At 43.5% G+C, this 12532-nt stretch overlaps 1 protein-coding gene across 2 annotated transcripts in view; it reads left to right on the top strand.

The window, feature by feature from the left end:
• STK3 (serine/threonine kinase 3) overlaps window positions 1-12532 on the top strand; it is a 184071-nt gene that overhangs the window by 23468 nt on the left and 148071 nt on the right. For both annotated transcript variants that reach the window (XM_018559100.1, XM_018559091.1), the window contains exons 3-4: window positions 749-877; window positions 2890-3004. In XM_018559100.1, the coding sequence (XP_018414602.1) occupies window positions 749-877; window positions 2890-3004 (244 nt within the window). The remainder of the gene's footprint in view (window positions 1-748; window positions 878-2889; window positions 3005-12532) is intronic.

Below are 12532 nucleotides of genomic sequence, written 5' to 3'. Positions count from 1 at the left end.
TATATATATTCCTTTCCAGGGGCCATGTATTGAAAAGTCACCGCATCTCCGCTCCTCAGCTGCTGTAAGTATTCAACTCTTGGATGAGTTTAATCTTTGCTCCCCCCTCCAGCCGCTGTGGTTCCTCCCCGCCAGCTTCTAATGTCTATGTACATATGAGCTGGCTGGGGGTGAGCAAGTATTCTGCAATCGGGGAAGTGTAGACTACCTGCAGCAGTTGTGGAGCAAAGATGCAGCGGCTTTTCAATACATGGGCCACTGGAAAAAAGGTGCTGAGGGGTGCAGGAAGGTGAAAAGATCTGCATGTATAGTTTTTATTAGTGGGTGAGAACTGCATACGTTAGACCCGTGCCGCCTCATTTAATGCCGCTTTCTAGCTTCAAGATTTTCGAAATCTTTCTGCAGGCCTATGTTATAGCTTAGCGAATTGCATTTCCTTTCTCTTCAGTAAAATAAGACCCATATTAGCAGTCTCATGTCAGCGATTGATCTGGAAAGATTCTTACGTTTTCTGTTAAAAAGCCTTCTTGCCAGGCTCAAGATTGTGTGTCTGATATCTGTGTATACAATCCGATCCAAAGGGTTTGTGTAATACAGGTCACACAGAGGTCACACACTCTTCCTCTGGAAATCCTTGGGTTTTATGTCACATAAAAGTCAGGACTACAATTACTGCTGCTTTTATCATGAGAAATTGTTTTGAGGTTTTATTTTTTGAAGCTTAATCTTTCTTTCTGTCTCTGCGCAGCTCATATGGAAGCGTGTTTAAAGCCATTCACAAAGAGTCAGGCCAGGTCGTCGCAATCAAGCAAGTTCCTGTGGAATCAGACCTTCAAGAAATTATTAAGGAAATCTCTATTATGCAGCAATGTGACAGGTAAGCACATTTTTGGGGCTTGCTGTGTGCTATATTTTGGTGATGATGGCTAGTTTGTGTATGTCATATTTGCCGTGTTGGCTTCCCTGCCATACAGAAGCTTTGGCTACTGTCTTGTAATGTGCTGAGCAGTGCATTGCTGAAACCGCTGTACCGTGTATAGCTGGACTCTGTGGTTACTGACAAGATTCCTTCTGGATGATACTGAACTTTGCACTGCTTTGTGCAAACTCCTGCAGATAGCATAATTCAGAAATACTTTTTCAGTAAACTCTAAGAAGAGACAGTATAATTTTATAAACAAACATAAACCGATCTCTAAAATATATAGGCCAAAACCAGTCATGGTGTACAGAACAATCTCAGAATCTTAGCACTTCGCTTAACTAACAGGACTGGTACATAAACGTGTGTGTTGTGTGTAAGCATGCACTGTGTGGGGAGAGGGAATGGTTTTCAAACACACTGGGGGGGGGGGGTGGTATTGAAGGTGAAGTGGTGGGGGGGGGGTACAGGTGCAATTTTGGGGTGCAAGTGTAGTGGATGGTAAGAGAAGAGGGAGGTATAGTTGTGGTCAAAGGTCAAACCTGAGAGAATGGAGCTACAGGCTTTGTGGGTAGTGAGAGAAGGATGTTGCAGACATTGTCAGTGGCGTATTGGTTAGTCCTTCTGCCTTGCAGCACTGGGGGGTCTCTGGTTAGAATCCTGGCCAAGTCACTATCTGTGCGCAGTTTGCATGTTCTCCCTGTGCTTGCATGGTTTTCTTCCGGTTTCCTCACACATTCCAAAGACATGCTGGAAGGTAATTGGCTCCTGTGTGAATGGGAGATAGGGACCTTAGATTATAAGCTCCTTGAGGGCAGGGACCGATGCTAATGTGAAACTATGTAAAGCTCTGTAAATTGTCGGTGCTATATAAATACCAATAATAATAATAATAATAATAATAATTAAATGGTGGTTAGTGAGAGAAGAGGAGTGCAGGCATGGTGGGTGCTGAGAGTAGAGGAACTGCCGGTGTTGCGGGACGGGTGCAGACTTGCTGGTTGCTGCAGGTGTGATGGGAGTTGAGAGAATGGCAGCTGCAGATGTGGCGCAGTGGGTTTTGAGATAATCGGGGCATGGTGGGTGGTAAAAAAAAGTCCAATGTAGTGGATACTGAGAGAAGAGGGTTGCAGGCATGGGGGATGTTAGACATGGTGGGTGATCTAATGATTATTGTATAATTTTATTATGAACCTAAAATTTGGATTTCAACATGAAACTAAGGGGGAAACAAAACCACCATTGTGCTACCTGTATACCTAATGAGCTTGGAGCGGTGACTACTTTATAACACACACAGGGACCATGGGGAACAAAAGTAGCCACCCTCCAGAGGGAAGGGCAGTGTCGGCACCAATTCAGAGATGATTTGAGGATCTACAGCCGAGTGATACACAAATAAGATACATTTTTGTTAATAGTTAGGGTACTTGAATGCATTTTTAAGGTGTAACTCCTGAGTTTAGTTTCACTTTAAAGATAAAAGTAATTTTGTGAATTATCTTTAAGGGCCCATTCACGCCAATTGCTGGAACGCACAGCAATCGCTCACTAAACTTCCCCCTGCGTTTTCTAGGGAGGGGAATGGAATCAATGGCACAGCAGCCACGCCCCCTCCCGCAGTGCGATCGGACACATGGCATAACATTGCCTGCGTCCGCTCCACTGCGTATGCAAAAATTGCTGCATGCTCTATTTTTTTGCGTTTGCAGTGGACTGCAATGTTTTACCATGTGTCCGATTGCACTGCGGGCGGTGGGGCGCATGGCTGTTGTGCCATTGACTTGAATGCACCGCCACACCCCCTCCCACCCCAGAACGTTAGGGGAAGTTTAGTGAGCGATTGCTGTGTGTTCCAACAGCTGCCGCTCTGGAACGCACTGCAATTGGTGTGAATGCGCCATAAGAACTGATAACTATGCGCTCTGCATGCTAATTTTACCTTTTTTCTCCTTCTCTTTTTGCAGCCACTATGTAGTCAAGTACTATGGCAGCTATTTTAAAAATACGGACCTGTGGATAGTTATGGAATATTGTGGAGCTGGCTCTGTCTCAGACATTATAAGACTGCGGAATAAAACGGTAAGTAAATGAGTGGCTGAGACCCTCATAGTAGGAATATTCATTCCTAAAACTGCAAACTGTTTAAGCAGATATACATCTTTATTTATATTTAAAGTGTCTTGTTACCCCCTGCTGCAACTAATTGGGCCAGGAGGGGTGTGTGTCAGTGACAGTTTTGCTCGGGTTTGGGTGAACTTTGTTTGCACCAGGCCGCTCACATCACCAGTCAGTAGGTGGCAACTTAGCAGCTACAGTTTGTACATGCCACCTCTGATGATTTTTTTTTTTTTAAAGTAGAATTTTAGAAATTGCACCATTCCCTTTTAGTTCTATGGTGTCTCTGGAGTTTAGCTATAATAATTCATTATATCTGTATTGACTCCACAATCTAGGTCTATTTTGGGCATGCTCAGTTTTAATGAGACATCTACACAATGTTTTTAGAAAGGATGGTTATGTAAAATCATACTCCCCTCTGTGCTTCCATGCCCAGCTTGCTGTCTTACAATCTTAATCCATATAGTTTTGGTTAAGGTCACTGGGTATGTGCCTTCTGAGAGAATTCATTGTGAGTCTCTGAGCCCACTTAGGTGTTCCTTAGAAAAAAAGAGAATGCAGCCATTTCTGTAGGTCATTTCCTATACACTGTGTATTGGTTGTGAGGACGCAAAGGGACGTAATATCGCTGGAGAGGAGTGTTGTAATAGCCAGCCGGCTGCGAGGTGTGGGTGAGTATAATGTTGTTTCCGCACCTAGAAAGTGATCCTGATTCTCTTTGCTTCCAAACATAGAAGTAAATTATGAATTGTGTTTTGAATGTGGACTTTTTGTCCCTTTTGCTGAGGTTTTCAATATGGCTCATTTATGCTGTAAAAGAAACCTGTATTGGGAGAATTTACGTAGGCTTCCATCTCTGACCTCTTTCTGAAAATGTGTTGCCTGGTGGTCGCTGGCTCTCTGGGAATAGTTTCTAAATGAATTTCCTGGAATAAGCGTGCAGCAAGCTGGGGGTCAGAGTAAAGTCAGAACTGGTAACCGGCACACTTGTTCCGGGTCAGTTGCTCAGTACCATGGACAGTGGCAGGACAATCATCGTCTATAGCAGAGATATGCATGACATATGAAACTCAAGATGGAATGGAGTTCTTTTGATGATGCACTTTATGAACTAATATTCCAATTATATTCGTTCTAAATGATTTTAGTGCATATTGCATGAATTTTATTGCAACTTGTAAACATGTTTGTCAATAGAAAAATAAGGTAAGAAATTGAAGCCTTTGTGAGCTATAAAACATTTTGGGGCCCCATACAAGTGATTTCCTACACTATCCAGAGTCAACAGTAATAGTCTCTTACATTAGTGGTTAAAAGAGAACTATAGGGTAAGTGTTTTTCCCCATAGTTCTCTTTAGGGTCACGGGAGGACATATACAAACCTCATCCCGTGACCCACAGCTCAGTATATAGCAGGCTACAGCTCGCGGTATACTGAGACCGCCGCAGGCGGGACGGATCCCGACAATGCTGTTGAGAGCCACCCAGCTGTGTGAGTGACAGCTCCCTCTGCCTATCTAGAGGCAGAGCCAGCTGTGCCCGCCTCCTACCCCGTCCGTTCCTCCACTGAGCGCTGGAGGATTGGAGCGGGGAGGGGGGAATCCCTGCCGGGAGCGATAACTGACAGTCACGGCTCTCTGCAGGGAGATGATCAGGAAGCGAGCTATCGGAATCCTGATCTATTGCGACGACGTGTGACCGTTTCATTGTTGCACGTCGGCTCGAACTATGAGGATGAGGGATATTCACTCACCTCATAGTTCTCCTTTTAATTTAACAACATTACTTGAGAAAATTGTGGCCAGGGTCTAGTTGGTTGATGGGGAAAAAAAGTTTCTTCCGATTCCCTTATTAAGCGTGGCAATCTTGTCCTAACCGCTCCAGAGTCCTGTGTTCAGTTTCCACCAAGGACGCTATCTACATGAAGGACAGAAAGATGACGTAAAGTGTTTTTTGTGCCAGCTCATATTAAAACCAGTAAAAGAACATGGCATCAGAGAGATGTGTTATGGGAAGAAAATGTGCATTTTAGTTTTGAATAGACAGGGGAGGGGGTAAAACATGTCAGGTTTTTTATTGCTGCCTGTATACATGTTCTGAGGGTTTTACCTCCCATTTTGTACTGGTGACCACATAGGAAATGAAAGAAATCTTCTCAACGAGGACACGGTAAAAAATGCATTAAAAAGCAGGATTCTACGAAGTATTCGCAATACAACATTGATAAAAAACAGCAATGGCTTTACTGCAAGAAATAATGTGAGATGAACTATTTCGGGAAATTGTCTATTGCTTGTAATTCAGTTGCAGTGATTCTTGCAGATCAGTTGGCCTGATAACAATGCCCAATGCTGTACAGAGCAACAAAACTAACCATACAAGAAATGGTCAGATCATGATTTTATTAGCCAACTTGTTTTGTGGGAATACCGAATACCACAGGGTTAAAACAACATTTGTTGAAGATCTCTACTAATATAACATGCATTGGGAGCAAGACACCTGTCAATGACATCATTTCCCATAAGTGACTGCCTGTGATGTAGTTATTATATCAGTGTTTTCCCAATATTAAAAGACGGATATTCATGTTCTAATATATTCTGTTATCTGTAGTATCTAGACACACTCGGATCATCCCTGCAGCTTCTGTGCTCACTCACTGTAGTGTCCTACCCCCATGTGAACCTACTTCCTATTTCCTGTGAGGGCTTGGTGTATAACAGAGCTTCGATCTTTATCAGACCTCACAGCAAGTGTCTCAATTCTTCTTATGCACTGCAAAGAGAGCTTGCTGCTTCTCAGTTCACTGCTGGAGGATTCAGCAATGAGATCTTCAAGTTTGTCTAAAGCAAAAATCTTTTTTTGTTTTGGAGTATAGAAGACATTGAGAAATGAGATTTTGCGTAGAGAAGGTTTACATTGTCAGGTTTTAATTGTTCTGTGTCCTCACTTAAAGGAGAACTATGAGATGAGTGATTTCCACTCGCCTCATAGTTCTAGCCGACCTGTGACAATGAGACTGTCACAGGTCGGCTCAGTAGATCGGGAGGTGAGCGAACACATACCGGCGTTCGCTCACCTCTCGGTCCTGTCACGGCTTTCTGCCGTGACAGGGGGAGAGGCTGGATTACCCTCTCCCCGCTCCGATCTGCCAGCGCTGACTGGCGGAACGGACGGGGGAGGGGGCGGGTACAGCTGGCTCTGCCTCTAGATAGGCAGAGCCAGCTGTCACTCACGCAGCTGGGCGGATCCCGTCATCTAAGTCGGGATCCGCTCCGGCTGCGGCGTCTCAGTATACCGCGAGCTGTAGCTCGCGGTATACTGAGCTTAGGGTAACGGGAGGACGCTAGCTTGTGTCCTCCCGTTACCCTAAGGAGAACTATGGGGAAAAACACTGACCCCATAGTTCTCCTTTTAAGAGATTCACTCTCTCTCTTTTTCACAAGGACTGAAATTAAGGGAAAATCTCTAAAATGTTGAGTTGTTACCAGAACAGTAATAAAAGACATCTTTTAATGGGAACGCTTGTTACAATGACAACTCTCTTGCTTACTGTTGTGTTTCAGGACAGGAACTGAAGGAAATATTACAGTGGGGCACAGATGGTTAATTCAAAGTCTGGCAGGGATTTTAATAACTTCCTACTCTATACAAAATGAAAAAAATATGTTTGGGATGTTTAGATGTACTTAAAGCAGGAAAGCGACAGATTTGCAGGAGCCTTTTTCATGAGGAGTTTTGATCTTGTGACAAGTAAATTGTGACTGCCCTCTCCCATCCTGGTCCAAGATCAGCTTCCTCTTGCTTTTCCCCATGGTTCACAATCAACTTCTGTATTGCTGTTGTGAAAAAGTTGATCCAGTGTTTTTATTGACATTGTTTACATATATGTTATGGATACATATGTTCTAACCCTGAAATTGTTGCTATTCCTGTAAAATGTGTTGGGTCATAATACGAGGTTTTGCTAGTTTTTCCCTTTTTTTTTTGTAATCCTTTTCTCCATGTGTTTTAGTTATCCCCTCCCCAAGACATACTGACTTTTCACCTATACTGCTTCCACTCTATGGAATACTATGGGTGTGTACATTTATTACAGCTATTTATTCATATAGCACCAACAATTTATGCAGCGCTTTACATAGTTGCACATTCACATCAGGACCTCCCTCAAGGCGCTTACAATCTAAAGTCCCTATCTCACATACATACATACATACATACATACATACATACATACATACAGGGCCGATTTATACTGGAGCCAATTAACCTTCCAGCATGTCTGTGGAGTACAGGGAGAATATGCAGGTAGTGTCCTGACTGGGATTTGACCTAGGGGATCCTCAGTGCTGCAAGGCGGAAGTGCTAAACACTAAGCCACTGTGCTGCCAACCACATGACTGTGGTCAATATATTGCAGTGTTAGTCTTTTAGGCCCCTTTTAACGTGGTGAGTCTGATTGGTTTCATCTGTCAGTTTTTCAGGCAGACACTATTGGATGCCCAATGTTAGTCTATGGGCAAACAGGTCTGCACGGATGTGCGTCTGTTTATCCCGACTCCGGCTAGGCCTGGAAAAACAAATGAAACAGAGTTCTGATTGTGCTGGATTGGGGGGTAATCCGATATAAATGGACACGTCTGTTTACACCCGAATCCACATAAACCCACATGGGGTCCGTCAGTTTTAGTTCTTTCCTCCATCTCAAGATGGAGGAAAAGACTGGATGGACACGGATGTCACAGGGATGACATCTGATCCGTACTGCTCTGATCACACGGGCTGCACGGATCAGCCCTCGTGAAAGAGGCCTTAGGGCCCATTCTCCCACAATCGGGCGGGAGGGGGCATGTGGCGGTGCATTGAAGTCAAGGGCACCACAACCACGCCCCCCGCCCGCAGTGCGATTGTAAAGCAAAACATTGCTTGCGTTGCGTTCCACTGCAAACGCAAAAAATAGGGCAGGCTCTATGCAGACTATATGACTTCAATGCACTGCCACGGCCCCTCCCGTCCCAGGATGCGGGGGGGGCGGGGGGGGGGGTTTTGTGAGCGATTGTGGTGCGTTCCAGCAGCTACCGCTCTGGAACGCACCGCAATTGGTGTGAACAAGCCCTAAGGGCAGGATAACTGTATTGACTGTATGGTTGTACAATGTGCACTTTAAATGTAAGTGTGGTCCACTTGCTGGTCCTATCTTATTTGTAGCCATTACATGGAGAAACAAGAGAGCTCTGAGAAAGTTTACCATGGAAACTTCTCTAATAAGATCCATGATTGTTTTACATCTAAATTGCTCAAAAATAGAAACTACTGGAAAATTACGAATTATGTGTGGTGAGCATAAACAAGAGAAAGTAAATGCAATCTGAGAAAGGAATGTTAATGGATTCAGGCTAAATACATTTTTTTTGGTTTCTCCGTCCCCTTCAATCTTCTGTGCATTGAACCAACCACCTCTACTTCCCGAACATGTTCCAAAAGCGCACAATGCCTCTTTCTAACCATACAGCCTGCAGCGCTACCAGCCACACCGATCTGAACTGTTTAATTTTGTTTGCCTGTGTGCTTCTGTCTCCTTTAATCTGTAGGTGAAGCAGTCTTTATTTTATTATGGCCGGATTTGCAATCATGTTAAACCTCAGAAACGTCCCTGTTTGCTGATCACAGTAGATAAGGGAGATTGTACATTTTCCAGCTGCTCGAGGAGAAAACATCTGCAGTCACCACAGAGCATGATATTGCATTCTAAAAGGCCTGGCCAACCCTAAAGGGGACTTTGAAGTGGGATCTGTGAAATAGGAAGAGATGGATTAACCTTTCAGTGTTTTGAGAGCTCATTAGTGAAATAAATTAACTTTGCACGATATTCTAATTATTCGAGTTTCACCTGTATATATCTTTTCACCTGTATAAATGGGTAAGCCGTATTAGTCCAGTAGAGATGTATGAAAAAACAAAACGCAGTATTGTAGTATGCGATGATACCTTTTTTATTGGACTAACAAAATATATAAAAGACAAGCTTTCGAGAGTTAACCTCTCTTCTTCAGGTCAGCAATTTGCCTCTGACCTGAAGAAGAGAGGTTAACTCTCGAAAGCTTGTCTTTTATATATTTTGTTAGTCCAATAAGAAAGGTATCATCGCATACTACAATACTCTGTTTTTGTTTTTTTATATATATATCCTCGTCTACATAATTCTAGGAGAAAAAAAGTATGCTTTTATATTGTACACTATTTAACTAAATAAAAAATCCTGCTGTGTTTTAGTATAGGCTGACAAATTTTCACACACACACACATGCACACACTATATTTGAACATTTGTAAAAGATAATTTTTTTTATCCTGTAATTGTATCTGACAATAACACATTTACACAGGCACACTAAATCTTTGGACTGCAGCGCCATCTGCAAGCCGAAGGCTTATTGAAGCCCCCACCCCAGCATGCATGTGTTCACAGTATAGTTAAAATAGCGTTCACTTGATTAGGAACGACTCTCATTCATTTATGGATGTTAGTGGGGATCGAAGCCCTCTGTGGTCACTTAGTCTGACATGTAGCAGCTGTGGAAAGTGTCGGCTTCTACCTGTTAAAGGGTGGTTGTAGATTAATCCACTATCAATGTGGTGTGTCATACAGGGGAATGCATTTCTTCATATTGCAGCTTTCTTCCCTTTCCTGAAGTACTGAGGTGCAAAGTTAAATAATGAATTATAACGACTTGACTACAGGGGCCTTGTTCAATTTCCATTCTTAAATTACTCAGCATTAAGAAGTATCAGATTCAGCCTCTCTTTTTGTTCCTGGGTGATCATTGTCAGTGGAGCAGAAAGTGATGGGGTCAAACTTTTACATTTGTCATCAGAACATGAGATCCAGAATAGAGTCGCAATCTTCTACTGGGGACATCTGTTCTGGTGACAGCTAAGGGCCCATGCACACATTCACTTCGAACTGCAAATTAAAGGCATAGTCCACCTTTTAAAAAAACAACTAATAAATATACACACCTAGATAATGGTATGGGGTTGGAGGAAGCGATAAGTGGACCGAGGTACAGACATTCAGAAACACGGACAGGAGGAAGTATCAGTGGAATATACAGGTGAAACTTGAATAATTAGAATATCGTGCAAATGTTCATTTTTTTCACTAATGCAACTTAAAAGATGAAACTAATATTTGAAATAGACTCATTACATGCAAAGCAAGATAGTTCAAGCTGTGATTTGTCATAATTGTGATGATTATGGCTTACAGTTTATGAAAACCCCAAATCCACAATCTCAGAAAATTAGAATATTACATGCAATCAATAAAACAAGGATTGTACATAGAACAATATCGGACATCTGAAAAGTATAAGCATGCATATGTACTCAGTACTTGGTTTGGGCCCCTTTTGCAGCAATTACTGCCTCAATGCGGCGTGGCATGGAAGCTATCAGCCTGTGGCACTGCTGAGGTGTTCTGGAAGACCAGGATGCTTCAATAGCGGCCTTCAGCTCTTCTGCATTGTTTGGTCTCATGTCTCTCATCTCTCTCTTGGCAGTGCCCCATAGATTCTCTATGGGGCTCAGGTCAGGCGAGATTGCTGGCCATTCAAGCACAGTAATCCCACGGGTTGAACCAGGTTTTGGTGCTTTTGGCAGTGTGGGCAGGTGCCAAGTCCTGCTGGAAAATGAGGTCAGCATCCCCATAGAGCTCGTCTGCGGAAGGAAGCATGAAGTGCTCCAAAATCTCCTGGTAGACGGCTGCGTTGACCCTGGACTTAATGAAGCACAGTGGACCAACACCAGCAGATGACATGGCTCCCCAAATCAACACAGACTGTGGAAACTTCACACTGGACTTCAAGCATCTTGCAGTGTGTGCCTCTCCATTCTTCCTCCATACTCTCGGTCCTTGGTTTCCAAATGAGATGCACAATTCGCTCTCCTCAGAAAAGAGGACTTGGACCGCAACAGACCAGGTCTGTTTTTCTTTAGCCCAGGTAAGGCGCTTCTGACTTTGTTGTTCAGGAGTGGCTTGACAAGAGGAATACGACATTTGAAGCCCATGTCCAGGATCCGTCTGTGTGTGGTGGGTCTTGATGCACTGACTCCAGCCTCAGCCCACTCCTTGTGAAAGTCCCCAACACTTTTGAATGTTTTTTTCCTGACAATCCTCTCCAGTCTGCGGTCATCCCTGCTGCTTGTGCACCCTTTTCTTCCACACTTTTCCCTTCCACATAACTTTCTATTAATGTGCTTTGACACAGCACTTTGGGAACATCCAACTTCTTTTGCCTCTGCCTTTGCTTCTTTTGAGGCTTTCCCTCCTTTTATGGAGGGTGTCAATTATGGTTTTCTGCACAACTGTCAGGTCAGCAGTCTTTCCCATGATTGTGATTCCTACTGAACCAGACTGAGAGACCATTTAAAGGCTCAGGAACCCTTTGCAGGTGTTATGGCTTAATTAGCTGATTAGAGTGGGACACTGAGACTAGAATATTGCACCTTTTCACAATATTCTAATTTTCTGAGATTGTGGATTTGGGGTTTTCATGAGCTGTAAGCCATAATCATCACAATTATGACAAATCACGGCTTGAACTATCTTGCTTTGCATGTAATGAGTCTATCTCGTATATTAGTTTCACCTTTTAAGTTGCATTAGTGAAATAAATGAACTTTTGCACGATACTTTTCGAGTTTCATCTGTACATTCGAAGATGTCGCAGCACTTGTGCTCCATCCAGATCTGCAAGTCTCTCTGCCCCAGTGCCAGATGAGACTTGTAGTGTCTCCATTCACATGTAATCTCTCCACCTGCACAGCCACACAAATTGGTACATGTTACCATGTTCCATCCTAAATATGGGTGCAAAATGAAACGGGTCAGAAAAGTGAATAATTCTTTACACGGTGCTCTAACATTCATACAGTAAATCCAGGGGTGTGGAATTCTTATCGCCCGTAGCCCGGGACATGCAGTTTCGGGCGCCGGGGGAGCAGTTTTTTTTGTACACTTAGCCCCCGCTTTATCAGATCACTTGAATGAAACGAGAAGCGATTCTGTCCACACACCGCCCCCTCCCCCCCCATCTCCCGTGGTTTTCGGGATCCCCCGCTCCTCTGGCAGACCCGAGACCACGGAACATGAGCTCACCATAGAGCCTGCAGAGCAGACGAAAAACGTCCGTTTTTTCGTCTGCTCTGTGTTATCACTGAGACCGTGGCGCCACCTGTCTCAGCTGTCCGGAACTACACAGAACATCAGTTCTGTGTTGGAGGGCAGGTTCCATAAAGAGAACCTGTCACCTCCAAACTATCACTTAGAGGATTTTAAATCCCCATGTGATAGGAATAAAATTAGGTGGGGGTACAAAATTAAAAAAAAAAGTTATAAAAAAGTAAAAAATAAGTATATTAAAAAAAAGTGACAATGTAAAAAAAAAAAAAAAAAAAACCTACCCAGATACACCCCCCCTC

This window comes from Nanorana parkeri, unplaced genomic scaffold (assembly GCF_000935625.1).
Source record: "Nanorana parkeri isolate BGI_ZX_2015 unplaced genomic scaffold, ASM93562v1 scaffold16, whole genome shotgun sequence".
NCBI classification, from domain to species: domain Eukaryota; kingdom Metazoa; phylum Chordata; class Amphibia; order Anura; family Dicroglossidae; genus Nanorana; species Nanorana parkeri.
Note: the sequence above shows the minus strand (reverse complement) of the source record. Positions and strands in the feature narration are given on the sequence as shown.